This window comes from Mauremys mutica, chromosome 4 (assembly GCF_020497125.1).
Source record: "Mauremys mutica isolate MM-2020 ecotype Southern chromosome 4, ASM2049712v1, whole genome shotgun sequence".
Classification (NCBI taxonomy): Eukaryota; Metazoa; Chordata; order Testudines; family Geoemydidae; genus Mauremys; species Mauremys mutica.
In genome coordinates this window covers 14133278-14161118 of record NC_059075.1, presented here as the reverse complement: position 1 = coordinate 14161118, position 27841 = coordinate 14133278, and the positions used below count along the sequence as shown (strand labels likewise).

At 37.2% G+C, this 27841-nt stretch overlaps 1 protein-coding gene across 7 annotated transcripts in view; it reads right to left on the bottom strand.

The window, feature by feature from the left end:
• SLC38A6 (solute carrier family 38 member 6) overlaps nt 1-27841 on the bottom strand; it is a 103626-nt gene that overhangs the window by 47814 nt on the left and 27971 nt on the right. The window contains exons 6-15 of one of the 7 annotated variants that reach the window (XR_006578993.1): nt 25785-25863; nt 20611-20693; nt 20082-20140; nt 16698-16763; nt 16386-16439; nt 15406-15485; nt 14335-14435; nt 8374-8498; nt 7089-7474; nt 5682-5732 (exon numbers count right to left, since the gene is read on the bottom strand). Coding sequence is in view for 4 of the 7 variants with exons in the window: in XM_045014729.1 (XP_044870664.1) it covers nt 8329-8498; nt 14335-14435; nt 15406-15485; nt 16386-16439; nt 16698-16763; nt 20082-20140; nt 20611-20693; nt 25785-25863 (692 nt within the window). In the remaining 3 variants the exon portion in view is untranslated. Of the gene's footprint in view, nt 1-5681; nt 5733-7088; nt 8499-13014; nt 13041-14334; nt 14436-15405; nt 15486-16385; nt 16440-16697; nt 16764-20081; nt 20141-20610; nt 20694-25784; nt 25864-27841 lie in introns of those variants that run through there. The other 6 variants (XR_006578994.1, XR_006578995.1, XM_045014732.1 and 3 more) reach the window with 6 other exon arrangements.

Below are 27841 nucleotides of genomic sequence, written 5' to 3'. Positions count from 1 at the left end.
TAGAACACACAACCAAATTGGGGTTTGTTTCCTGGTTTGTAACAGTCTGCCCTGAGGTCAGCACCCATGTTTATGAGCCGCTCTAGATAGTTTAGTACACCGAAACCCTTCTCAACAGTGTTTACACCAGTTTAGTTTAATCTGATATTTTACTGAATTAAACTGAACTAGTAACTCAGTTACATTGGGGAAAAAAATCCAAGATCTTTTTCTCTTTTCATATATCGCAGATTCTAGGGCTATTAACAGCATTCCTTAATAGTCAATAAAATAAATTAAATGCAATTATTTCCACAATCATACATTGTTGCATAGTTTATTTACACATAAACAGAAATTCATACCTCTAAGAAAAAAATATCAATTCACGTTTGGCAAAATTGTCTTCATAATGAGGGCCCTGATTCTGAGCCAGTTTTATACTGAGTGTTAGTGTCTCCAGTAAAATAGGTGCTTCACAGTGTTTTAAAAAATGAGCTTTGTGAACTAAATTTATACACTATTTTTACCCACATAAAATGAAATTTTCACAGAGCATGAGAAATATATGAATAGGATGTAAGCTCGTTATCTCTCTCATGAAAACATTGTAAACATCAGCTGTTTAAGCATCTATCTCAAAGTGGGTGTTATCAGAACAGTGACAAAAACGACAGCGATAGCATTGCACCAGTACATAATTATTTTGTTATAATTAGTAGGATGTAATTTCTACTGTTCTTGAGTGTGAAATATGATGCATTCAAATTGATGAGACATTTATTAAATTACTTCAGAATTCTGGCCAGGCATGTCTCGAAGTGCTACATGGAAGGAATCATCCAAAAAGTGGGACAATTCCCGCCACACTTCTCATCAGAAATAAACACTATACATTCCATCCTGTATCCTCTGTACAATGCATATTTAAATAGTTGGGCTGTTAAACTAAAAACATTTTCTGCACAGTGACAGTCCAATTGAAAATAATGGGAATGTTATACAAAAATATACATCAGAACATGACTATTCAGTTCATCTTAGTCCATGTCTACACTTACTGGGGATTGACGCTGCTGCAATTGATGCAGCGGGAGTTGATTTAGTGGGTCTTTCACTAGACTCGCTAAATTGACCGCATATCACTGTCCAGTCGACTCCAGTACTGGAACAAGATGATTAAGGTACTGCTGTCGACGCAGCACAGCGCAGAAACCACAATAAGTTGATCTAAGCTACATCGACTCCAGCTACATTATTCACATAGCTGGAGTAGCGTAACTTAGGTCAACTTACCGCAGTAGTGTAGACAAGGCCTTAGATCTACCATGTAGTGAAATGAAAAGCATAAGAGACTCAACTGTGTTAAACATACAGGGATATATACAGCAGAGAATCTTATTTAGATTACATTTCTAGTGCTGTGACAACGAAGCACTATGTAAATATTAAGAGGCAAACTGCTTACCAGATAGCACTGATTAAAATATAGAAACATGTCAGCATTTTGCAAAAACTAAAAACATATTACAATGAGTACAAGCAAGCTCCTTTTTTCATAACTTCATTTTCCTTAACTCCGCTTCCAACATTTACAGTAAGGAGGGACTAGAACAGAAATACCGTATTCACCCAGCTAAACACAGATAGCTCTGTAATTTGATCAGCATTCAAAATGTGCGGGCAAGGGCAATGGGAGAAAGAATGATTTATTTAGCTTAAAAATGTTCCCAAATCATTTATATCTCTCCCAATTCATCTGCATCTCTCTTACAATGATCAGCATTTTCATTTAGGATACATACACCCTCACCCGACTACAGAAAAAAATACACAGATTATGAGCACGGGGATGGGGGGGGGGAAATCACTGGTTCAAACCCTCTGGGGTTGCACAGGTGTAACATTATCATGCAAACACTCAACAGAATATTGACCTAAAACTAGCACTAAATGGGGCTCGCTCGGCTAAGTGAAGCTAGTTGAAAGAGCTACTTTATTTTAAAAAATGTTCAAAGAAAAATTTTCCCTACTTTTTGAAAAGTGCATTTTTCTTCCTTGGGTTTTTGATTTTTTAAACACAAAACTTGAAAAATATCAATGAAAAACAGAAATGATCATACAAAAAAATCTGTTTTAAAAATTGTTTTCATAAAAAAATTAAATGAAAAGTTTTCATTCAGTTCTCTTGTAAGTCGCATTGGTGCAAGCCCTATTTTTCACTGATGCAATGCAGCTACACTGCGAATTTGTATTGGTATCACTGTTACTGTAGCTACATTAGTGCTAATGACTCAGTAAACACATGGTCCACTTTTCCCTCTATTTCCATTTAACTTATTTATAAGGCAGTACATAAGTTTTAAAGATAATGTTGACATGAGGACAAAAATGGTATAAAATATCGATATAATTAATGAGGGGAGAGAAATGGTAGCTTTTATCCAGCGACTCTCCCACAATATAGGCAAGCATATGAGCAAGGACAATAGAAGTGTAGGTATTCTGGAAACTCAGGTTATTTCTCCAGATTTTAGGTTCTGCCAAACTTAATTTCCTATAGATATATTTCTTTTAAAAAGCAACATTTGTAACTCTTCTCCTTGTGAAGATAACCCTCCTATTATAAATCAATACACTGCTGTCTTGCCTGCACTACTCTGCACCTAGACTGAAATAATACAACTCCAACAGAGGTGTGAATTGCTTCCGTTCCCCTTAATGGAGTATTAACTTCACAAACTAGTATTAGCCATTTAAAAGCTCAGCTATTTGGCAATGTTAAAAGTGTCATATTTACCTATATTACAGTGTAATGTTTGTATTTTAAATAGGAAACCATTACAAATATAGCATTGGTATGTTCATATGTTTTCAGATATTTCCTGAGTTGCATTCTTCAAAATTATGCACACAAACCCCACTGTAAATCCAGTCCTTTCAGAAGAGCAGGGTATTAGATTTAATGCTGGGCAGAACTTTCATTCTTTTTCCAGGGAGGCATAAGAAAACTGCAGATCTTGCCAGGTTTTTATAAGCTTTCCAATTCACCCAATTAAGTTTTTAATGTTAACTTACTGTGCAGTTTAAAACACTTTTTTAGATTACCACAATTATGTCTTGCAGATATTACCAGATATTAAGATATGAGAGCAGGGCAAAGTAATATGTGAAATAAAGAATCCCCACAGAAATTATCCTGATTTTGATTAATATTCTTGTAGATTATTAGTGTCCTTGCAAAAAAGCTACAAGTAAACATTGAGACTGATTCAACGCTCATTCAAATGAATAGAAAGATGCTCATTGACTTCAAATGGTCTTTGGATCAGGCCACATATGAAAAAAAGTAGTTGATTCACTGCTGTCCCCACTGTCACATTTACCCAACATGGCTGGGTAACAGCTATCCAAGATTTAGGTTTAGGTTACCCAAGATTTAGGTTTTTACACTGCTCATTGAAATATCTGAGCAGCTGAACATTTAGTAGAAGGGGGAAATTAAGACATACCTTGGGAAGAAAAGATAGTGATATTTGTTTATCAGGAGTAAAATATGGGAATAATTGCAAGACGGATCAAAGGCAGGATAGACAGCCTCCTTTATGTTTGTTTGTTCTAAGCTTCCACAGTAATCCCTTGATCAAAGGAGGCAGGAAACTTCTTATGTTCAGAGGTACCCAAACTTTCCCGAACAGTTTTGTTCAGCTCAAGGCTACACTGTAAACTGTCATGAGGTATATTATGTTCATTCACGAAGACAAGAGAAATAGGCTACAGAAACTCCTAAGGTCAGATCCTGGGCCCTGATCGGGTCACTTTGCTCCATCAAAGCAGCACATTGGTCTGTCTCTATAGTAGACTCAAAGGGTAGCTGGGAATTCTCTTTGGCATGGAGGAATCCTGGGCTGGCAGAATGGTCTGTACCCATTCTTGTGGTTGGAAGTTGAAGCAGTCCTGTTTGGCCCTCTGTTGGCCCAGGACTAGAGCTGGTGATCAGAGCTATCTTTGCATCTGACTTCCCTCAACTGCACAACTGAAAATTGTGTCAGCTGAGTTTACTTTAAATTAAAGTTGCAAAATACAGCTGAATTGCATAAATGTTACTTTAGAGCATTTCACTTCTGTATCTTATTCTACATTTCAGATGTAAAAGTAAGTAGTAAATCAGATTAAAAGAAATATCACATCTGGAAATAATGAAGTTTCTAAGCCTCTAAATCTTGCTGCTCCAGTCTGAGGTCTAATTACTTAACTTTATGTAGGTCTCATTTCTGTGGGGTCTTAATTTACTATCTATAGATTAGAGTGTTTTCATTTTAAAGGATATTCCCTACAACGAAGACTTTTAAAAATTGACCATCATTCCTATCACTGTTTCAGCTCCTCCGGTGTGAGCAATGTTGGCTCTGAGCTGCCAATACCATTTTCAGCATTGTGTGGATTAGACCTCAGAGGAAGTCCAACTGGTGCTGAAAATGGCATTCAGATTTCATTTAAAGCATAAAGAGTGCATAAGGGGATATGCAAGAGTTTAGTGGGGTGAAACTCTGGTCCTATATGACAAAAGTGCCATTAACTTCAATAGCACTAGGATTTCACTCTTGGAGTCTGATTCTTCTCTAATTTACACCAGTGTAAAATTTAGACACACTCAAGTTCAACCAGAAATTATTGAGCTAGAAGCCAGAATCATTAAATGAAGTTTTATGGCCTGTCTTATGCAAATCAGGCTAGATGATCATAATGGTTCCTTCTTGCTGTAATACTTATGAGAGTATCTCTAGTGGAAGCTAACCGAGTTATACCTGTGAGAATTAGCGGGCTTAAAAAAAAAACCAGGCCTCTAAATGCTTTGAATACATTTGTAATGGAAATGCTGGAAGATCTTAAGTGCAAAATAAAAATGATTGCTAGCGCTTCCAAAATACACACCAAATATCCTAGAAGGGCACAGAGTTTATTTGACAGACTATTCCAAGAAGGCCTAAATACACTGATGTATAAACTATAAATAATTTAAAGTGCAATTTCAAATAGAGGAACATGCTGGTGGGAGGGGAAATCTTTCTATTGGGTAGGGTAACAGTGTGGAGACCAATCAGTTTCAAGATTTCAATACGAGGGTGGTAAAATTTTGCAAGCTATTTTAATGAAAGTGATGCAAATCCTTTTATAACTGCTATTGTGAGACTTCCAGTATTATGAATGGCACAAGTTTTTGTAAAATCTGCCCATCTCATGGGAAATCAGCTGAATCCAAGCCAGAACACAGGAAATAAGCCCCTTTCAGCTCTGGGTGCTAGGGCCGGTTCAGATGCAGATGCAGACCTCTGACTCTTTAAAATCTGAAAGCCTTAAACAAAATATTTTTGCATTGTAAGCACACTATATAAATGTCCTCTCATAAAGTGACCTCTTCATCTGGGTAATGTTAAGTCATTTTAAGACTAATATATTTGTAGGATGGAAGACTTTAATTGTGCAAGAAGTAAACCAAAGAAACAGACATGAGAGTAAACAAACACAATGTTACTTGTTTCATACACGGCTCCTGAAGGGTTGTTTCTTGAAGATGTCCAGCATTCAGTTGAGAATTTGCAATATGTTGCTGGAAGTCTTTGCTTGCATTGTCTTTCTTAAGTCCAGCTCAAGAAGCAATGGAAGGGATTTTATTGATTAATCCAATTGAAAATGATTAAGGCTAAACTTAAGAGACCAACAAGTATCCCAAAAATAAACAATGCACAAGCCTGTAAAGACAGAAGAACAAACAGTGAATGTTGAACAGCAGAATTCAATTTATACTTCTGAGAATTGCTGTTAAGACCCTGAATATGAAAAAGAAATTCTACCTCTAATGCACTGACAGGCCGTAACAGCATATTTTAAAATCATCTGCTATGTTTAAAATAACCAAGTATTTAAACACAGCTGCTCTTTCCAACACAAATTAAATATATTCAGAAAGATATTCATCTATATGAACACTAAGCTAAGCCTGCTTTGGGAATGATTTCACAAAGAATTCCCTTTCAAAACTGGTTTAGTGTGTCCACACTATCCACCTGGGAACTGTGTAGATGAACTTTGCATATTTAACAAAATTCCTGGAAAGGAATTAATTCCATTTGATCCGATGCACACAGGGGCTCAAAGCAAGTTAAGAAACAGAATTTAAACTCTACTTAAAAGACAGTTCTAGTTAAACACATTCCGAACATTGCTAGAGCAGCCAGGCTGGACAGAGACAGACCCTCTGGAAACCATGTTTAGAAACAGCGTTCTATTTTCAACAGCATTAAAACTGTTATAACAGTATGCAGATTACCGATTTATAGCCAGCTCTGCTGATGTTATCATGCTGTATCTACGCAAGCTACTCACACAGCCCAGATACTCAAGATTTTAAACTGTACGTGGGTGTCAATACTAGCCTTTCCACTAAGATTTCCCATAATTGCTAGTCCTAGTGCAACCCTATGGAGGAGGGGAGAAGGGAGATAAAAATGGTGGAAACATCAGTGTAGATGGTCTGCTGGCATTTTAACCACTGTGTCCTAACTTTTCTCAGTTGATATGGTGGTTAAAATGACAGTGACCATGGTCACAGGCAGTAGCATGTTGTTTGCATTAGAACTCCCTCAATGGCTACCACTGATAGTGCTGTAGCTGTTGTATCAACCATGGGAAATGTTAGGGGGAAAAGGGGCTTGTGCCAAGGAAGGTTTATTAGGGAACATCATATAAACAGTGTTCCACACAAACATGGGTTGGCTGGACAACATGGACAAGGCCAAACTATATCAGAACCATGTTTAAAAACAGATGGATCTGATCTAAAGCTCCAGATCTGGAGTTTGCGGAAATTTGGATTCAGATCAATATTACACTGCTTAGGCTCATGAAAGAAGTGGACTACGTTAGTTTCAATAAGCTCAGAGAACGGAAACAGAACTTAGCAGAAGACAAACTCCACTACTACTGCAGACTTCAGGCTGCTAAAAATGGGTGCAGTGCAAAAGGCAAAACATATTCTGTAGTGTAATAAAATGTATCTAACATCAGAATCCTTGCATACAATAAAAACACATGGAAAAATAGCATACCCCAAGCTTCTGTCGTGATATAAAGTCCTCCCTGCTAAGTTTAAGATAAAACAGTCCAGGATACACAAAGAGCAAACATGTAGATGTGGTAGAACCTTTACGAGATAGTAAGAAAAATTTTAGTTGTAGTAAGACTGGTACAGGGATATAAGCAGATATATTGTGTGATCTTTTTAGAATAGAACCCCATAATCCCCAAAAGAACAAAACAAAAACCCCAAACAAGAACAAAAAAACTTACCAACTAATCCAAATACATTTCTAATGTCGGGCACATACAATGCAAGCAAAACAATGATTGCATTGAGTGCTAAAGTGACAAGGATATGGCAAATCCATGAAGTAGGAAGATGAGATAAAAATATCATCATTACAGCCTTCCTTGCCTATATAACGAAAAGGGGGAAAAAATTCAAGCAGGCACAAAACTTTATTCTAAAAGCCTTATTGTTATTTCCATTTTGATAAAGTACACCTCAGGTTTTACTCGGAAAAGACCGTTTTAGATGAAAACATTTATTGGCATAGTTCAACAGAAGCCAAAAAAAAAAGGTGTTCACATATAAATGTCATAGAAGATATGACATATACTTTACAGCCTTTAAAGAACAAAACATATTTAATTATTGCAAAACTGTGTGCACACACAAATCATTAATATATGTAACTAGCTCCTTATGAAGAGCATATGGATTGTAGTAGTTGGATATACTTTGATGTGAATATTTGCTAATGGTTACATTCATCCAGAGAGGCATATCATTATCCTGAAAACTAAATGAAGTTCTGAACATAAATTCCCTACAAACTGACAGAATTGTCCCTAAATTTTAGAACCACATGATAAATACTGCTCTAAAACTTAAGTAAATGCTACACTACATGAAGACAAAGCTACATTAAACTTTTGTTAAATCACTAGCAGCAGAGTATTATTTGCTGACTTCAATTTTCCTCTCCAAACAGTCTTTGGAAAACAGAATTTAAGAAAAATCAAACCAAATAAACTTTAGAAATACTGGTACTTTATTCTCTAAATTAAAAACAATGCTGTGGGTTAGTTTAAATCTAAGCTCAGTCTCAAAAAGCATAAATTAGCTTAGTGGTTAGTTGTTATTTTGGAGTTTTCATGGAACATATGCAAGTATGAGGTCTTTGATCAATCACTTGACAAATTAGTAAGATACACAAAGCTAGATGTGACTAATATTGCAGTCTGCAAACAGTTAGCATTACCATACTATGGAATTGCTGTGCCAGCATCAAAACTTTTAGGAGTACTTACAGGGAAATGGATTAGAGGCACTGTCAAAATCACAGCAAATAACATGCCTACTTTTACAGTCATGACGACAATATCATGCGGCAGGTACCTGCTGTAACCTTGCAGTAATTCTGAGTCCACTTTGTCTGAAAACCAAGAAATTGAATGTCATAAATCAAAGGGAATTCAGAAACAGAACTATATATCACCTACATATTAATTCTCAAAGTTTCCATTTGGAGCAACTACTAAGCTGTTTTGTGCCCATGGCAGAATGGAGGCTGTGTGTACAAATTTCTTCCTGCCCCTAATGAAGCCAACAATAAACATATAGATGTTTGATACACAATCTAGAGAAACTTCCATTGTCAAAGTCATGAAACCAAGCTATGTATAAGTGAGAAAACAAACACAGAGAAGAAAGGGCTACAAGAGAGGGATACTCGGGCTTTGGAGATGTAGACTATTACCTGGCCAATCCACAGGCAAGGCAACATTGTGCTAGTGTCAGGGATATGGGTGGTTGGACTCAGGCCTGCAAAATGCCCAAGACATTGGAGCCCAAGGTAGGATTACAAAGAGTATAGATGCTCCAGTGCTTCATTAACAAAATCCAAGATCTGCTAACTCGAGTTTTACTAACCCTGCACTTACACTGCAGACATACCCTGAGTGGCTTAAAGAAAGAGATGATGAGGAGACAGATGATAAATTATCCTGTAAAACAGCACAACTCAAGGCCCATTGTGTAGATAACTGAACTTGATGAGCTGCAACCAAGGTATCTGTGGTAGCCCTCAAATAAGATATCCAAAATAGTGATGAGTGGGGCTTGAAGAGGGTCCACTTTGTTAGATTAAGACCAAAGAAAAAATATTCAGACCAAATAAGGCTTTATCAGAATCTTTTCCGGTTTATGCCAGAATAGTAATAATCCATGGGGAATACATGAGGATTTACCCTCTCAGGCTCCAAGCAGCAAGCTGAAGCCTGGTATAATTCATTTGAAAGATTTGGTCCTGCTATGGCATGTCCTAGAGAACAGGCTTGCTAACTGACACCTCCAGTTTGAAGAATGAGGGTCTCAGTAGTTAGAAGTAATCAGAACAATTTTTGTTAGGTTTTCAGTCTTCCTGATTATTTGTCTGAACGGACGAAAAAAGGGTGGAATGCAATAAGCCAAGACACTGTGTCATATAGCTGGTTCTTTGTATCTGGAACAGAAAACTAGGAGACGCTTTTTTTTCCCTCAGCAGTAAACTCTTTCTGCTGGACCAATTGACCTTACATGTTCAGCTTTCCATACACATGTGGTATAAAGTGATTTGGAAGGTAAAATTTCACCATTTGGGAAAGTAGAGGCAGCACCTCTAATTTCAAATTGGAATTCTGAGTTATTCCTCCTAATGTATATATGCTACTGTTGTCTAATAGGTGCCTTCTTTCAGTATTTTTGCAGACTCGTTATTATGGGGAAGGGATGATTGGCTAAAGTCATACTTCTATTAATGACACTTGGGATTGAGATTTGTTTGTTTGACGTGTAAGTGATTGGATGTTGTGGCAAAAGGCTGGTGCTTGACAGCTGCCAAGTTAAACCATGGGAAGTACAAGAATTCAATAGAAAACGGTGGAAGCAACATAAAAGACCAGGTGAGAGAACATTCTGTGAGAATTTTCATTCCCTCAGCAGTAATGAGGGTTCTTCTCTAATCTCCACCACCATTTTAAAGCTATTTGGAGAGTGAGATTAGTTTTGCAAAAAAGTCACATCTGGGATGGCAACCATGATGTTCAAATCTCTTATAGCACAAGCACAACTCCTGTTTTTGGTACTAAAAGTGGGAAATAATGATTACTTAGAAAACAAACCAATAACTGCAACTTTCACTTTTCTTTCCATGACTTTTGCCCTTTCATCCTGACAAGTTTCATGACTTTTCTTGGAACGTGCCATAATTTAAAAAACAAAAAACAAAACACGAAGAAAAATCACACCCCTACAAATGATCCGCTACTCTAACTCATTATGCTGCTGTGGGCTTCTGCTCCTATCAAAGCCTCTTGGTCACACTGACTTACAGATCCACGGCAAAGAGTCAACATCCTTCCAAACTGGATGTAGAAGAAACATTTGTTCTGAAAGGAGAAGTTCTTTTTTGCTTTTCAGTTGGTTTTTACTTTTCTAGGAATGGCGTTTAAGACAAGGGTATGGATAGGTGGGCAGGGGTGGGGGAGATTCACTCATGCAATTTAATTAGCCTTCTTGGCTAAAGATAGTGGAAGACAGAAGGAGTAGCCTGCAAGCAAGGAAGAACCCCGTATGTATCCTCTGCAAAAAATCCTATTTAATTAATGTACATTATACCATCAGGCCTGAAAGGAAAAGAAAAGAGACAATCATTTCATTCAAAGTAAAGGTTAAGGGCTGTAGTCAAGCCAGAGCAAGGCTCCAACTATGTCTACTGCATAAGGGACCAGGAACATGGTCTCCAGACATGACTTCAGTGCTCTTTCTTCCTTTCCCCTTTTGCTGGGGGCTTATCTGGAATCATGTGGAAAGAGCCAGCATGTGATGGAACTAGCCCAGGTTGCACTGACCATCTGACAGGGTGTTAGGCAGCAAGGTGAATTAGGCCGCACTTTATCATTTGAGTTTGGTGGCACCTTAAAGACTAAGGGCTTGGCTACACTGGAGAGTTGCAGCACTGGTGGTGGCTTTACAGCGCTGCAACTCACTCACCGTCCACACTTGCAAGGCACATACAGCGCTGTACCTCCCTGGCTACAGCGCTGGCTGTACTTCACCTCTGCCTGGGGAATAATGACTGCAGCACTGGTGCTGCAGCGCTGGAGTGCCAGTGTAAACAGTGATTAATCTTACTACGCTGTAACTGACCTCCGGAATTTTCCCATAATGCTTTTAACTAAAGAAATCTCTTTGTTTTGTTATGATGCCTCTCTTTGTTTTGTTGTGAACTCAGGGCTCCCAGAGCTGCTTATCTAAAAAACAAATGCAGCTACTGTTTGCTGTGAATGAGGCAGGCAGGGGGATGAATGTCCACAGCTAGTGTTTGCATGAGGAGAGAAACAGCATGGCGGGGGGGGGAGGGGGAGGGGAAGGGGAAGGGAGTCCGTGGGAGCAGCTGCTTATCTGGTCTGAAGGCTATTTGCATTTAAGAGTGAATGAGGGGTCGGAGAAGTGGTCGGAATTTGCAAGGCAGGGAGCTGACAGTGTCGGCTCCAAAAATCAACTCCCTCTGTCTCCCCCACGCTCCCTGTCACACTCCACCCCACCCCCCTCTTTTGAAAAGCACGTTGCAGCCACTTGAATGCTGGGATAGCTGCTCATAATGCACCACTCCCAACACCGCTGCAAATGCTGCAAATGTGGCCACACTGCAGCGCTAGTAGCTGTCAGTGTGGCCACACTTCAGCGCTTTCCTACACAGCTGTACGAAGACAGCTTTAACTCCGAGCGCTGCACAGCTGCAAGTGTAGCCAAGCCCTAACAGATTTACTTGGGCATAAGCTTTCATGGGTAAAAAACCTCACTTCTTCAGATGCATGGAGTGAAAGTTATAGATGCAGGCATTATATAATGACACATAACACATTATATAATGCCTGCATCTGTAACTTTCACTCCATGCATCTGAAGAAGTGAGGTTTTTTACCCACGAAAGCTTATGCCCAAATAAATCTGTTAGTCTTTAAAGTGCCACCGGTCGCCTTCTTGTTTTTGTGGATACAGACTAACACGGCTACCCCCGATAATTTTTATCATTTGAGGGGAAGCCCACATAATTTATTTGCTCTGTCATTGTCAGATCCAGCTGGCTAGAAAGCAAGCAAGCAAGCAAGTAAAGGGACAAAGGGGAACGAAGGGGGAAAAATACCCTAATTTGCAGGAAGGCAGTAAAAGTCAGGTTAGAAAGTTGGCAGGAGCAGTCCTACACCAATAGCAAAGGCACTGAGGTAGGGGCTGCTAGTCTCCACCATGTAATTGATAATAGGAATTTGTTGTGCCTACAACAGAAATACATTAATGCCCTGAAGAGGCAGCATGCTTTTTTACAAGAAGTCAAAGCAATTTCCCCTGCACATCAGTAATTATTTGGTAAGGGTCAATAGGACTGGTGCTGTGCCAGACTGTACCGAGCCCACAGACATTCTAAACAGATAACACAAAATACCCAGAGAGACAAGGGTTCTCTTAAGAGCATTTCCCCCCCTACTGTTTGGCTGAGACTTTTATTTACTTTGACTGACAGAGATGAACACATGTTAACTTCATGAGAGGAGTGAATTTTGAGAAGCAATTTGAAAGAAGAATCCTCAAGCAGGTCAGTAATGCATTTCAGTGACCATATTTGTATAATGCTATCATACTGCAGAGGGCAGTTGATCCAGATTGCTGGATGGAAACTTGAGAGAATACAACTTTGGCATGCATGATCTATGAGCAAAATGTATAATCATGTGAAAATAAAGCTGGATACATGTAGAGCTGAACCACTTTCTCTTTGAAAGATGTAACACTGCGACATATGACAGGGTACTGCAAACACTGTCACACAGTTGACATATCACACTGATGCAGACTAGCTTCTATCTATTTTTTACAGGAAGACTGAACTGCTATATTAAATGGTCACTCACCTACTTCTGACAATGTTATGACAGACCTTTAAAAAAAAAGAAAGCCATTGTGTAGTTAAGAGTTCTGAAATCTGTCTAAGTATTTGGGAGAAGCAAGCCTACCAGAAAGACTATTAAGTCACCTATATTTAAGCCCCAGCTATAAAAATATGGCACTTGAAAGTGTTCAAGAACTGCATCGTCAATTGCATAGTTACTACACTGCTGCTGCAGCATACGGCCATGCAAAATCTACAGAAAAGCAAAACTCAGGGAGTCTGCTGAACAGGTAGGATGATTTTTATATGTACAAGTTTATAATTGGAAATCCTCATCTTCTTTTTAATTACAAAAAATCACCAACAAAACATGACTACCACCCTCCCCATCCCCACCCTTAACAAAACGGCAAGGGTCCTTTAAAAAGACCGCCAACAGAATGCACACCTTGGTCCCCATGTTCAGGGTGATTCATACTCTATGTATCATTTTGTGTTTGTGCTTACTCTGGTTTGCCATTCTGTTGCAGATAGCAGCAGTGTCTTTAAGATGTCACTTTGTGTGGAGGAATGCATGATACAAATAATTAGCGAGTCTGTTTAGTAAAGCTTTCTTAGAGGGTTTGTTTAAACTTTTGTTTTTGTTTCATTAATCACACGGATGTCTGTTCAAATAAATCCATACAAGAAACCTACATCTTATCATGGGCTCTGTGATGTGTCCATCCTGCTCTTGGCAGGGCTTTGGAGGGGTGCAAAGGTGACCGTAACCCCCCTTTACCCCTCCGCGCTCCTAGGGTCATCCTGCTACTGATCCAGTCCTTGGTGTAAGGCAGAGCAGGCTCAATGCTGCATGTTGCGCTACAGGTGCACTGGGTTGACCGAATGGTAATTAGCATGTCAAGTTTCTCGAATGTAGGCACGATCTTAGAAGATATTTCACTAATCCCAATTAAGTGGGCTGTTTACTTGTATAGTGTTTAAGACCCCAATCCTGCAAATTACTACATACACACTTAATTTACACACTGAGTAACCACACTGAAGCTAATTTTTACAAAGCTAGGCACATCTGTAAGCCTTTGAAGACTGGTGCTTAAGTGGCATAACTTTTTCATATGTGCAACACAGGCCTTATTTTAAATAGCCCAAATATTTTATTCCTCCGTATGCATTCTATAGTAGGCTTTATATATGTTCAAACAGAATGAATTATTTAACACATAAATTAAATGAAAAAATCTTTGGGAGCAGGCAGTACATGCACTATGCAATACATGATAAGCCAGAACATTCTTCACTATTATCTTGACTTTTAAAGAACTGTTAAGAACATACTTACCATAAAAAGTAAGGTACCCAAACAAGGCAGACACAAAATAGAGTAGGAAACTCAGACCAATTCCTGTGTTGGTTACATTCTGCATTCTGCTTTTCGATGGACTAAAATGCAAAATAGCACCCCCCAAATAATTATTATGGGTTGTGGTGTTGAACACATAGCTGTTTATCTTTAGAATGATCTTGCAATTTACATTTTACAGGGATGAACCCCTGTGGTTTATCATTACCCAATACTCTGTTGGTCCCTGTATTTGCAGATTTCAAATCACTTTACACATGAAGACAAGTATCATTATCCCCATTTTACAGACATGGAAACTGAGGCACACAGAGGTGAACTCCCCCCCGCCCCACAGTTCTGACTTGCCCAAGATGACACATCAAGTCAATGTCAGAGCCAGGAATAGAACCTAGTTCAGTATCCTATCAACTGAGCCACACAGGGTGACTACCATATTAGTGCAGATTTGGCCAAATGCAGGCTCTCTGGCTGCTATAAAAAATCAGCTAGTAAATGTCTGTGGATTTTGTTTTTTGCCAATAGACAATCAAAACGAATTAGCTAGTTTCTCTGCTACAAATGTAGTCAGAGGCTATGTCTACACTACAAGCGAGGCATGTGATTCCCCTGCTTGAGGACACCTATTCTCAGTAGCTTGATGGAGAGCTAGCGCGAGTATAAATAGTAGTTTAGCTGCAGAAGCATGGACAGCAGAGGCAGGAGTGAGCTGTGCTGAGTACAAACCTGCCTGAAAACAGTGGGTATGGATTTGGCTTGGCATAGCTCAGCTGTGTCTCTGCTGATGGTTCCCATGCCATCATGGCTACGTTACAATTCATACTCGCTAGCTCTTCTTAAGCAAATGTGATTATGTGCATATGAGCAAGGGAAATCACACCCCTGGCTTGTAGTGCAGACATAGCCTAAGAAGCAAATTTTGCCTACCTAATATATAAAGGATAAATCCTTGTCATTGTTCAACAGCACTAAGTTAAATACGGAACAGATTTACTGACAACTTTGACTGAATAAGAAAAACTCTATCGTTATATTTTAACGATATGTTACCTTTGGAGCTCACAGTAAATGGGCAATACTGAGGTATGGCAGAGAAACGAGAAGGCCATGGTTGGGATGGCATAAGCACTCTAAAAAGAGGGGAGGGAGAAAACAAAGAGAACAATTTCTCACTATAAACAGCTGTAAATTAATTTGAGTGTACCTAAGATTCTACTTCATGGCCTCAATCCAATGCCTGAAAACAATGGGAGTGTTTTTGGATTAATGCTTCTGGATAATCTCCATCCTACAGAACAGGGGTTTCCCAATTTTTTCATGCAACTGTGCCATTTCAGCTAAGAACTCCAGTATATCAGCCAATGGTCATATTTAAGGTTAATCTTCCACTGACAGTGGAGGGTATGGGCTGCAAGACTCTTTTTGGATATATAAGGCCCCAAAGTGCCAAATCCTACTCACCTTACTCATGTAGGTACTTCCACTTTAGTTCCTGAGCCTACTCCCGTAAGTAAAATGAGTAGGATTTGGCATATAGGGTCAATAAAAATACTACAATTGGTCATTTATATAGTATGAAACTTACTAAATTATAAGTACAGCTGTCTATAACATGCAACATTATTGTGTTAAATTATTGACTCCTTTAACCTGGCCTGAACTTTTAGTTAAAAAATTCAGTATTCGTGTCTCTTAAAAATTGGTTACCGCATTCAGAAACCTGAGAGACCTAAAAAAATTCTTTTGCAAATGAAGTCTGAAGGCTGTCTATACTCAAAGTTTTATCAGTAAAACTGCCGGGGGGCGGAAGGAGGGTGATTTTTCTTCTGCACAACTAACAGCTCGAAACTTTTTTTAAATGAAAGCTGAGACACTGGAGAACAACTGAGAGGCATATTTGGGTACTCCTAACCTACAGCTATTCCTTCAGAAATCACTGGTTTATGCCCCCAAGCCAGGAGAGTTCATATCCATTAAAAAACCAAAACCTTTGCACACCCCACCTGTTAATAAGATACACAGCACATTACCTCCTTAGAAAAATGAAAGAGCTTTGCTTTACAATCCTCAGTAGAATTTGAAATCTGTGCACACAAAATAAGGGAAATGACATATTAAATGACTGACTACAAACCACAGACATTAGATCACACTGTTTCAAGCTAATAAAATCATACCAATTAAAGAGTATCAATATTATATGAATGAAAAGGAAGTAAGGATTTATCAACTTTTTTTTAAATTATAAAATATTACTAACCTGAGGGTTTTGATGTAGAGAGAGAAAGAATTACTTCTATTACTAAAAAGATAGAAAAGCTTCAAAATAGCATGTATGTTACCTGTAAGATCTCTATAGGGCTGTTTAATGTCAGTGGACAAGGGATAGACCATTTTTTTATTACAACCTGTAAAGACAGAGTGTATTTAATATTTTCAAGACTGCCTGAAAGCTGTGGTATTATATAACTAACTAGAACATGAGGATATTGATAAACACAGTAATACAAGGCATTGCATCAATCGCAAACAACCTGGAGAGCTGGGCAAGGAAGATAAACAGGATTTGATAGAAAATGCTGTCAACATCATTCCCAGCCAGTTAATTAGATATTAAAGGCTGCCTTAAAGGAAGCATGGCTGGAGTCTAGGTCTAACATTGCAATGGCAGAAACGTGGCTGCAATTAGAAGCAAAAAGTGGGAAAAGAAACCCCCCCAACCAAAACCCTAATATTTCCCAGAAAGCTATAGGGAGTTTTACCTACACTGATGGTTTTGACAGTTCCATGTTGTGAGAATGAAAATTAGAAGGAAATTAAGGAAAAATATGACACTTTCCCTTTCATGAGTTGATTTATAATTATAGTTGCACTCTTCCTGTCACTGTATTTATGGCTCTGTCCACATTTCCCATTCTAGTTATCTATATTTAGAGGCTAGAAATTCTTTGTATCACTTGCTTGAGGCTTTAAAATTGAAATAATAAGGGGTCAGATTCATAACAGGGATAAAATAGAAGAGATCTGTTCTTTTATCTCTGAAAATCTACCAACTAGCTGTACAAACTTGTTAGAGAGACAAGATTGATGAAATAATATCTTTTATTGGACCGACTTCTGTTGCTGAGAGAGAGAAGCTTTCAAGCTTACACGAACTCTTCTTGAGGTACATATACAAACCTGTAGCATTCTCAAGAAAGCAATGACTAGAAGCTTCCCACTTTCATGGAGCAGCAAAAGTGTAGCCAGAGGGAATAGTGGGTACACGGCATGCTATTCATGCAACCCTGCAACACAGGCACAAGAAAACCCTCTGCAGCAATAACACAGGTCTTAAATTATGCAGCTTAGAAGCTTTTAAAATACTTTTCGTCAGCTGAACTGAAAGCACTTTGCAAATGCAGGTAAGTTTTATTATTTCCACTGCAAATGAGGGCACTGAAGTATAGAGAGGTGATAAGACTTGCTTGAGGTCACACAGCAGGACAGAGATCTAGGAATAGAACCCAGTTTAATGCCGTATACACTAAACCAATGGTGCCCAAACTTTTCCTGTTGTGCCCCCGCCCTACCAGTAATGGAATCTCTCCAGGCCCCCTCCCCATGACAACACAGTTGTTCTCAGCAGCGGAGTTGAGACTGAAGGAGGGGATGGGGCAGAGGTGGGGCTGAAGGCAGGGATGGTGACAGAACTGGGTGCCACTCACTCCTTGTCCCCCTCCCCACTGTGGGGGCTGGCCTGGGCCCCGCCGTGCACTCCCCTAAATGTTCCTCCACGGCCTCGTAGGGGGGAGTGCTGCACAGTTTGGGACACACTGCACTAGACCATGCTGCTTAAATAAGACATGAGTGATATATGGTGCCTATCCCTGCAGCAAGGAATATAAAATTTGTGCTCACAAGCAAAAGCCAAAGGAGACAGTATGTACATGAAGCCGATTGTACAGAATTATTGTATATGTAAAATAAGGGTATTACTGCCAATGACTGGTGCAGATTTCTTCTGCAACAAATTGAAGTACATCTATCATGACAGAAATTAATACTGTGCAAACTACAACATGTATTTCAATAGTACATATCACCTGCTTCAAAGTAGTTAACTATGAAAACTAAATTGCATTTCATACAGCTTCCAGATTTTCAGAGTAGCCGTTTAAACAAAAAAACCTTAAATTTTTGCCCAACAGTATTATTTTTCTTTAAACATACATCATGGCATATGGCCTCACTTACATTTCTTTGTAGTTCCTAATTTGTCCTGTAAAAACTAAGGCAGAAACGTGCAATTTTTACAGCTTCATAAGAAATGTAGTACCCTTCGCATCCATGAAATACATAGAGTTTTCTAGCCCCACACACAAGTTCTGGGCCTGGAACCAAAATGCTTTCTACCTCTGCAGTATCCATGTGTGAATCTTTCTTATAGTTTATGTTCATCTCTTATGGTTTTGTGCTTACATTTCTTTTTAAACCAAATTTTTTTTTCAGATCTTTTCATTCATCAAAATGACTTACTTCTGAAAACTGCACACATTTCCTTTTAAATGTAAAAGGACTACAGAGTGCATTTTAAAACTCACTGCACCTACCTCAGCCAAGATCTAACCAATAATTCTTGAGGGTGGTAGCCTTTTTAAAATGTATTTTAGAGGGGAGGTCAAACACTGAGCTAATAATGGAAACTCATTTTCAACCTTGTTAACTACGGAGAAGCTATTGTTGCTCCATAATACCAAGCTGCAGAAGATTACCTCCCAACCTCCCTGTAAGAGCATTTCAGTTCTTGACAGATCCCCTAAGGAGCTGTTTTGGACAGCTTTGAAGTTTGGTTTTATCACACGGTTCAGTTCCTAATGGGTTGCCTTGCTCTCCTGGATGGCACGTTCTTTGGACTCATTTTCCACAATGTTTATCCTTTTATACAATAAGTCTGCCGTGCAAGTCAACGCAAGCCAGAGTAAAGCAGGGGGCATTTTGCCATGCTTCTAAATAGGACTCTTGTTTACATACCTTCTTGATCCTACATTTGTGCATTAGCAACTGTATATTCTCTCCAGTAAAAAGCAATGTAATTCTAAGGCACAATTCTCTTCCTAGGGCTGCATAACAGATCTCAGCTTCAGTATTTGGTTCCGTTTGCTTTACAGAGCCCACAACAGGGGAATATCAGGGTCAAAAATCCCCCAAATGGCTCAGAGGAAAGAAGTTTTCCTTTCAGTTGCAAAGAAGGTGTTTGATGTATTAATGTAAATTGCCTAAGTTCTAGTTCTCTTGGATTCTTTTTGAGCAGTTTCACTTTGAACTGTCTCACTCCATTTTACATGTAAATTTAATTTACTTGTAATATGACATTTTCTTCCTGTGCTAGTTACAGTAATAGTTAGAAGCTAAGAAAACAGATTTCCATTCCACAAGTAGGAAAATGAAGTGTACGTGCCAGTTTTCACTGCCGTGTCAGCAAAACAAAAATATTGTTACATTTACCAGACCAAAATATAATTATTTTAAATCTTTTCACATGCTTTAAAGTTCATACATATTTTCATACTTCTTCAGCAAAACAAACTTATCCTGTCCAAAAAAGTGTATGCCAGGACACAGAGAAAACTCTTAATTTTACAGAGAACTTTAAAAAAAGGAAAAAAAAAAGGAAAGAATCATAAAAGCATTTAAACAATAAGAAAATGTTAGCTAGATAAGCTGCGCACTGATTTTTAACTTACCACAAGAGCAAAGTACACCATAAAGAAAAATGATAAACTACTTGTATAGCCAAGAAAGCCTGTAAAATAACAGTAAAAATAAAAGGCAATTTATAAGAAAATTGATCCTAATGTACAGCTAAAGCTTTACATTTTAGGCATGTTTTCTATTACAGTGCTTGGTATCTGGGGCTTAAGACTCAGAATAACAACATTCCAACTGCCTGTCACAGATCATTTATGTAGTTTTGTAGGGCAGAATTAGAACTGGCTTACCACTAATGGCATGCTGTAAGTAAATGCAGCTCTTTAATGTTCTGCTGTAAAGATTTTATTTTAGTATGGCAGACAAAATACTATTGCAACCCAAGTAACAGGTTAACTAGGCAGGCCTGGAAGGCAGAGCATGCTACAATAACTTAAATAGTCCCTACCATCACCAACCCCCTGCCAGCTAAAATAAATAAATAACCCATTAAGGTTTTTTAGTCCTCAGTTGTAATTGCTACTAAAATAGAATAATACTGTCTTCTTTCCTTAAATTACTTACCAATTTTCGGAAGAAGTGCAAGAGGAAAAACAATGCAGACTGAAGTAATCAGTAACAGCACTCTGCCATCAAGATACCATGACCTATTGGAAAAGTTAATTATAAATTGCACAAAGTTCAAAGGCCCTAAAATATACATATACTACTTTACTAAACACTTATCTTGGACAAATAATCCTTAGGAGAAAAATATGCTTTTTTAATTCCGCATCGCTAGATCATCATGCTCACTATAAGGATTTGTATTTTTAAGTTTATATATATGGTTGTATTGAAATGGAGTTCTCCAATGGTCAGAATACAGGAATGACCAACACTCTAGACAGTTTTCTGGTAGGCAAATACTTGCATTGAGATTGGTGGAAGAGGTCTGATTTACATAGCTGTAATTACTTCTTAATAACCATGCAGGATACAAAACCCTGAGCTCAGACAAAGTAGTTGATCACAGCACTGGGATTTCCAGGACCATGGTTAAATCTCAACATTTGTACAGTGTGTCAGCTGCAATCTGATTGACTAGTGCTCTCAGAACCACACATCCATATGACCAAAACAAATGTGGCCATCTCAGCTTCCAACTCTTTTCCCTATCCCGTTTCTCCCACATGATCTTAGCTCATCTCCACCTCCAAGATGCCAAACGCGGACAGCTAAGCTACACACAAGCATACTTACTTTTTTTTAAAAATTAATTATAATGATTTTTTAAAGACCCCATTTCTCCCTTCTGCCCAAGTTTCAGTGAAAAACATGCTGCTAGGTGCAGGCAGCAGAGAGAAAACATCTATATCCATCATATTCAGTCTTCAAATAATGTTTATGAGAAATGTACATTTTCTGAGGAGAAGAGAGACAGAGTAAGGAAAGAAGGGAGAATGAGATTTTTTTTTAAAAAAATATTTATTGTGGGAGAAGTGGCCAATCATTTCCTAGGGGCACAGATACAAGAAAAGTAAAGGAGAAAAAGGGGGTGAAAGAGCATCTTCTTTGTCATTTACATATATTGCATTCTGCTTTACAGAAGTTAAAATTCATCCAAAAAGTTAGAGTCCCTTCTCCAAAGAACCTGAAGTATAAAGGTACAAATTGTTATTAAAAACAGTACAGAGGGTGCTCCGGGCTAACCTGGTAATAACCACCATATCCTTGACTGATAAATACCTTCCACATCAGCATTCAGGTTTATTACCTATAAACACCTTGGCCTTTGGCCTTAGAGTTTGTGTAGTCCAGGATATGGTTAGCACTTCATACACAGGCAGCACCCTCAATACATCATTTAAGAAAAGACGCAGATGACCTGAGTTTTATAGAAAAAGTACTATCTATGAAAAATATAGACTGTCAACTACTGGACAACTACCAGTCCTGTTTTTAAAAAAAGTGTTATGTATAGTGAGATAAAAAGCCCAGACTCCACAAGCTGACAGCATTATTGCCAACTGAAGGTCATACTTCCAAGTCAAGTGACCATTTTGCTATGTATTGAAAACTTTTGTAGAAACATTATATTAGAGGGTTTTTTTTAAAAAAAATGTATTGTTGCCTTGATGTGCCACAGCTTCAGTTACTTTCTAATGAAACTTTGCTATTTGCAGCCCTTAGGAGCAGTGTCAGTTAATACCACCCAGCCTAGGCAACAGCAGAGCTCCAGCAGTAATAACAGCAGCCATCTTGGATAAATATAGGGCCAGTTTTCTCACTGTTTACAATTTGTCCCTCATGTTTGCTTTAAAATGTTGTATTTACTCAGTACTTTATTGAGGTCATTCCCTGAAAGTGTGCCCCCAATATATTTACATGTCATTTTAATTCACAGTTTGTCATAATTTGTTTCCCACAGGGTGGCTGATGAGCTTTAAAATTAATAGCGGGGGTAAGTAAATGGACCATAAATGCTGCACTAAGTGAGGGGTAAGCTGAAGTACCTCAGCTGCAGTATACAGCGGCTTCTCTGTTTTAGCCACATGACTGTCTAGCCCAACAGCTAAACAATCAATAGATTACAGTACCAGTAACCATTGATCAGTTAGGAGGGCAAAACTTTTTTGGTTAGCATGTACTAATCAATACTATTATGTTTGGAAAATGCATTCTTCAAAAAAAGAAAAATAAATAAAAAACCATATAAAATACAAATCAGAAAAAAGAAAGTATTACAAAAAGATTCTTAAAGTTTTAGTGTGAAATATGGAAGTTATGTTTTAGTAAAAATATAAGAATGAAACATCAGTGATCAAACAGCCCCCCAAGCTTTTCCATAAAGTATAAAAATATTTTCTCTCAAAATGAAAGTTTTTAGATTTCCTATAAAACTGGTTTGAACTGTAACTTTACTCCTCTATGATAAAAATGTTCCAAGTATGAAATATGGAGTATAAGTTTTTAGCTGTACTGCAAATGTTTTGGCAAGCAGATGTTCTTTTTTTCCATATTTTAACTAAAAACAGACATTTATAAATTGATTTAATTTCATTCCCAAATAGAACAGGACAAGACCATCATATGTTCTAAATTAGGCTCTTACTCTCAGTCCATATCAGTTATACAACACAGAGGCAAGACAACTTAATTGCATCAATCATATCCTCCTGACAGGGTCATTAAATGTTAACAGAGAGCTCACAAATTACAACATTTTGACGCAGTCTGTGTTTTAAACTACGTTCATGTCATCGTCAAAAAATATATGGAGTTCTTGTTATTCAGACTGATTGAAACATTTCCATTTCCAATTAACAATTGTGTATACTGTACTTTTTTTTAAATATACAAAATGGGCATTAAGGCACATTGCAAACTATTGTCTTGAGCCTGGAAACACTTATACATTTTTTAAAATTTTATCTACAGAAAAATTTACATGCATACACATACTCTAAATACATTGCATACATCCATATTTAGATCCTAAACATGAATATAAAACTCATTTTTCACAGATAGTGAAGTTTCAAGTGTGTGAATTTGCTAAACTAACTGAAGTTTAAGATAAACCATGCACCGAAATGAAAGCATATCAGATGCCATATTGACCTAACAGAAACAAAACTGTCATGTAACCACATCTGGAAACAAATTTCCTACTATAATTAGTTAAATCAACCACCCAATATTTATGTCCCTTGCATATTTAAGATTACCTTTAGGTTTGATATTTGATTACGTATTTTTGGGTGCTTAATTATTTCCTACAATTTTACAAATTAACTACCAAAGAGGTATATATTAAGGTTGCAACAAATGGACAAAAGGAAATAAAAATATTGAAGGTTCTGCTCCATCATGACAATTCAGGCTGCTGTGTGAAGCTTTAGAGAAAAAGTTAAAACTATATAAAGAAAATTATATAAGTTATAGATGAAGCGAACAGGCATTGGACATGCAGAAAAAACAAGGAAAAAAGTCATAGTTCACTGTATGCACTTTGATTATGGCTTAATCAGTAATTTCAAAATATGTTTTATATATGGAACAGATTATGGGAGTTCGATCATGCCCACAGTGGAAAGATTCCCATTGACTTCTAATGGAAATGGATCAGATCAAATGAACCCTCAGTATGTTTCGGGTAAGATACATATTCTGGTAGTGTTCTCGTTTTGAACATATGAATTATTTACACGACAACCAGCAAAGTTTGGTGGAGTCTGTATCAGGCAGAAATTTTGGCACATTAAGAAATACAACTCTTTCTTCTAGACTGAAAGGTCTTCAGACAGGGACTGTGTCACTATATACACTTGTACAGTGCCTAGCAGAATGGGACCACATTCCTAATTGGGGCCTCTAGATTCTACTGTCATATGAATGCCAATAATTATGAAAAGATGATTAAAAGTTACTACAATCCTTATTACAAATTTTTTTTGGAAAGAGTCAACTCTGAATGAACACAACCATTATTTAAAAGTAAAGTAAAATCAGTAGTAAATGTCTGGCTATATTGGACTGCAAAAATAAAGAATTTTTTCCATAACACTTACCCAATCAATTCAATATGCTTAATGTCACAGTGCTCAGAGAGGGCTTAAAATATCAGGTTGAAGGTGGAAGATGACATTAGTTACAATGTTAAAGACAACAATTACATCTTTTTTTCAAGCTTATGGCAATATTTTCCAAATTAAAAGCAAATACAAAACATTACCATTTTATACAGAGCTTTAACAGATTAATTACCTCTATTATTTAAAAAAAAAATTCAGAGTATCACAAAGTGCTCTTTCCCTAAGTGACAACAGTTTTTAATTATAACAATAAAAAAGTATCAAATTGAAAAAATTATATTAAGCAAAAACAACATTTTTTAAAGTAAGCACTTATGTACTGTGTTTGTATCACTCGCATACACAGTCTCTCTCTGTCAGAGTTTGTATATTGAGCTTCAGCCCAGAGAAAAATGTTATAACTGAGTGAAAAAATCTCCGAAAATAAGAGTTTGCAAAACAGCCATAACACAACCTAAAACATATTGTCATGAATAGTGACAGCACTGTAACAACCAAAATAAGATATTCTAATGTTGAAGCTGGAATGTTTTTCTTAGCTAGCAGAGCCAGTTTTCTTGTGATGGATCTGATTCAGATCTAAAGTACATTGCCTGCTATACACAACTATATAGCTGTACTTCCAAAGCATAATTTCTTTAATGGAAGCCAAGTTGGGGAATTATAAACCATGTTTGAAAACTTGGCATGTTTCTCAAGACAAGTCCAATTATTGAAGCAAGACAACAAATATTTAAATTTGAATGCCTGCTGGGCTCTGTATTGCGGTTTAACAATATGCAAAGTGATAACATGACAGCAGTTTAAACGTTTTGGTTTTTTCTGCCTTCTCCTTTCAAGCTCAGTTCTCAAAAGATTCTTGCTTCCTGATGTAGAAAAAGCAATTTTTTTTGATGCAGTTTTGACTTCAGACCTGCAAAAATCAAGCTCAGAAATTACACGCCTAATTTCCTACTTGGAAATAACTTCACTAAAATCTATGGAGTTAAAGCAATGTGAAATTTATGAAGGAACAGAATCAGGCTCTTAAACATGCCAACAGCATTCTGTGTTCCAGGAACTCCTGTAAATCACTAATTTTTTAGCGTGTGAAATCAAAGGGAAATGTTGGTATCTATACTTCGCAACAGATATATAATGTTTGAAACATTTTTCTCTTACCCGCTGTCATTTCCACTTAGGAATCCTGCAATTGCACCAGGCAGTTCAGATTTAACAATTAAAAGGTAAGATGACATAGCTGTGAATAGAAGTGGAACAGATTTAGTACTGGAATACTAACATCTCTAGTAATTACAATTAGCATGGCTTGCCCAGAGTGGTTGGAACGTAACATCCCAGCTAGTTATTAGACTCAGTGGCACCACAGACAAAATTAATGCTTTTTTTCATATACTTCCGTTAGAAATATGTACAAATCCACATGCATTACACCCGTTAACTAAAGCAGCAAAGCGATTACTACCACATGAGAATCTTGAAATAAGGAACATTTTATAGGATATTAAAGCAAGATAGTAGGAAACAAAATGGAGAAAAAAGGAATTTCTTGCTATGCTTTCTTCCTTAAACTTGATCTACAACCGATAGCCTGGCTGCAGCATGGTCTCTTCCCCCTTCTTTTATAAATAAAAAAATATCTGTGGGGTACTAAATTATGAGAACAAATCATGACAGTTATTTATATTTAGAAAATATTTTTAAATGATGTGCTTTGATTTTTCTTAAATCAGTCAGTACACTAATATCTAATATACATTGCAACAATTTAGGCAACTACAGGGTTGATATATTTTTACAATACAAAATTACTAATATTTCTGGTGAGGAATTATAACAAATATGTAGTCAGCTAGGACTTCAAAGGTTGCCCCTGCCCTGCATACCATGGCCACTAGCAATGTCATGGGAATAACAGACAGAATTCTGTTCCTCCTGCTTAAAAAGCACAGAACACTTTAGAGTCAAAGAAGAATCTTTATTAATTGTCAGCAGCATAGGAACTATGATACACAATTAAGCATTTACGATTCTGTTTAGATGAGGGCAATGATATAGACAAACATATCCCGTTAATCATTACGCTCTGTAAAAAGGCCTTGGGGGTAAACAACAACTCTTACAACTTTCTTTGCTATTACTCATTAATATATTACCTCATCTACAACCCATTAGCCTCTAGAAGAGGCTACTTCTCATGTTACTGTGTCTTCACTGTCTGTAAAGGTTTACATATAGTTCCAAGACCAACCGAAAATTACTCAGTGATTTGTTCAGTTTTATAGTAGCTTATAAGACACACCTAAAACTACCATGAAGGTATCCCTCCACCCTTCAGAACTGAATGATTTTAAGAAGTTGCTGAAAAAGCTTTAAATATTTTTAAAATCTGAAAAACATTTTTTGGATTTAATAAGATTAAAGTTTTACTCCAATATACTCAATTACTTTGGGGTTTTTAATCAACTTAAGTTGAAACCAAATATAGAACATTTCTGAAAGGTGATTTTAAGATTAGACACAGTAAAAAATAAAATAGACTGTTCCAATCTTTAAAAGTTAGTAATCACAAAGCTGCAGCACTGAAACAGCACTGAAACAGCTGCAGCACTGAAACAGGTGAATTCTGAAGAGAAGGAATGTGGTCTCTATAAAGAAAGTGAAATGTATTAATACAAAGTGACATATACCTACGGCAAAGTTAAATTAAAAACAGTTGCTAGGTCACTAAATAAGGAAATATTCACTTCTTTGTATTAAAAAGCTCAGATTTTTCCAATCTAAAACTGTTTTTCCCGGTTGACACACACAGCTATTGATAAGGCCTGGTGAGAAATTTTATTTGGTGTCACCAATTTGATTCTTTTACTATGGAAATTAGATGGTATGCGCTATATAAGAATATGTATAATTGAATATAATTTTTAAAATATTAGTATTACCATAGGAAAAAGTCAAAGAACTGAATTTTCTGATGCTGACCTACAGATACATGCATACAAAAAAACAGATTTAAAAAACCCCTGAAGTCAAGAAACAGTAACTTACAATTCATCAATCTCTCTCTTACTTGTATTATACAATTCATTCTATATACGCAGGTCTGAAGTTTCAGACACTTATCTCCTTCAGAAAGATTTTTTAAAATTATAATTTCTATTGCAACTTCAGCTGTAGAAAGCTTCAGATTAATGTCAAATTTAGTTTTCCTGCTAATA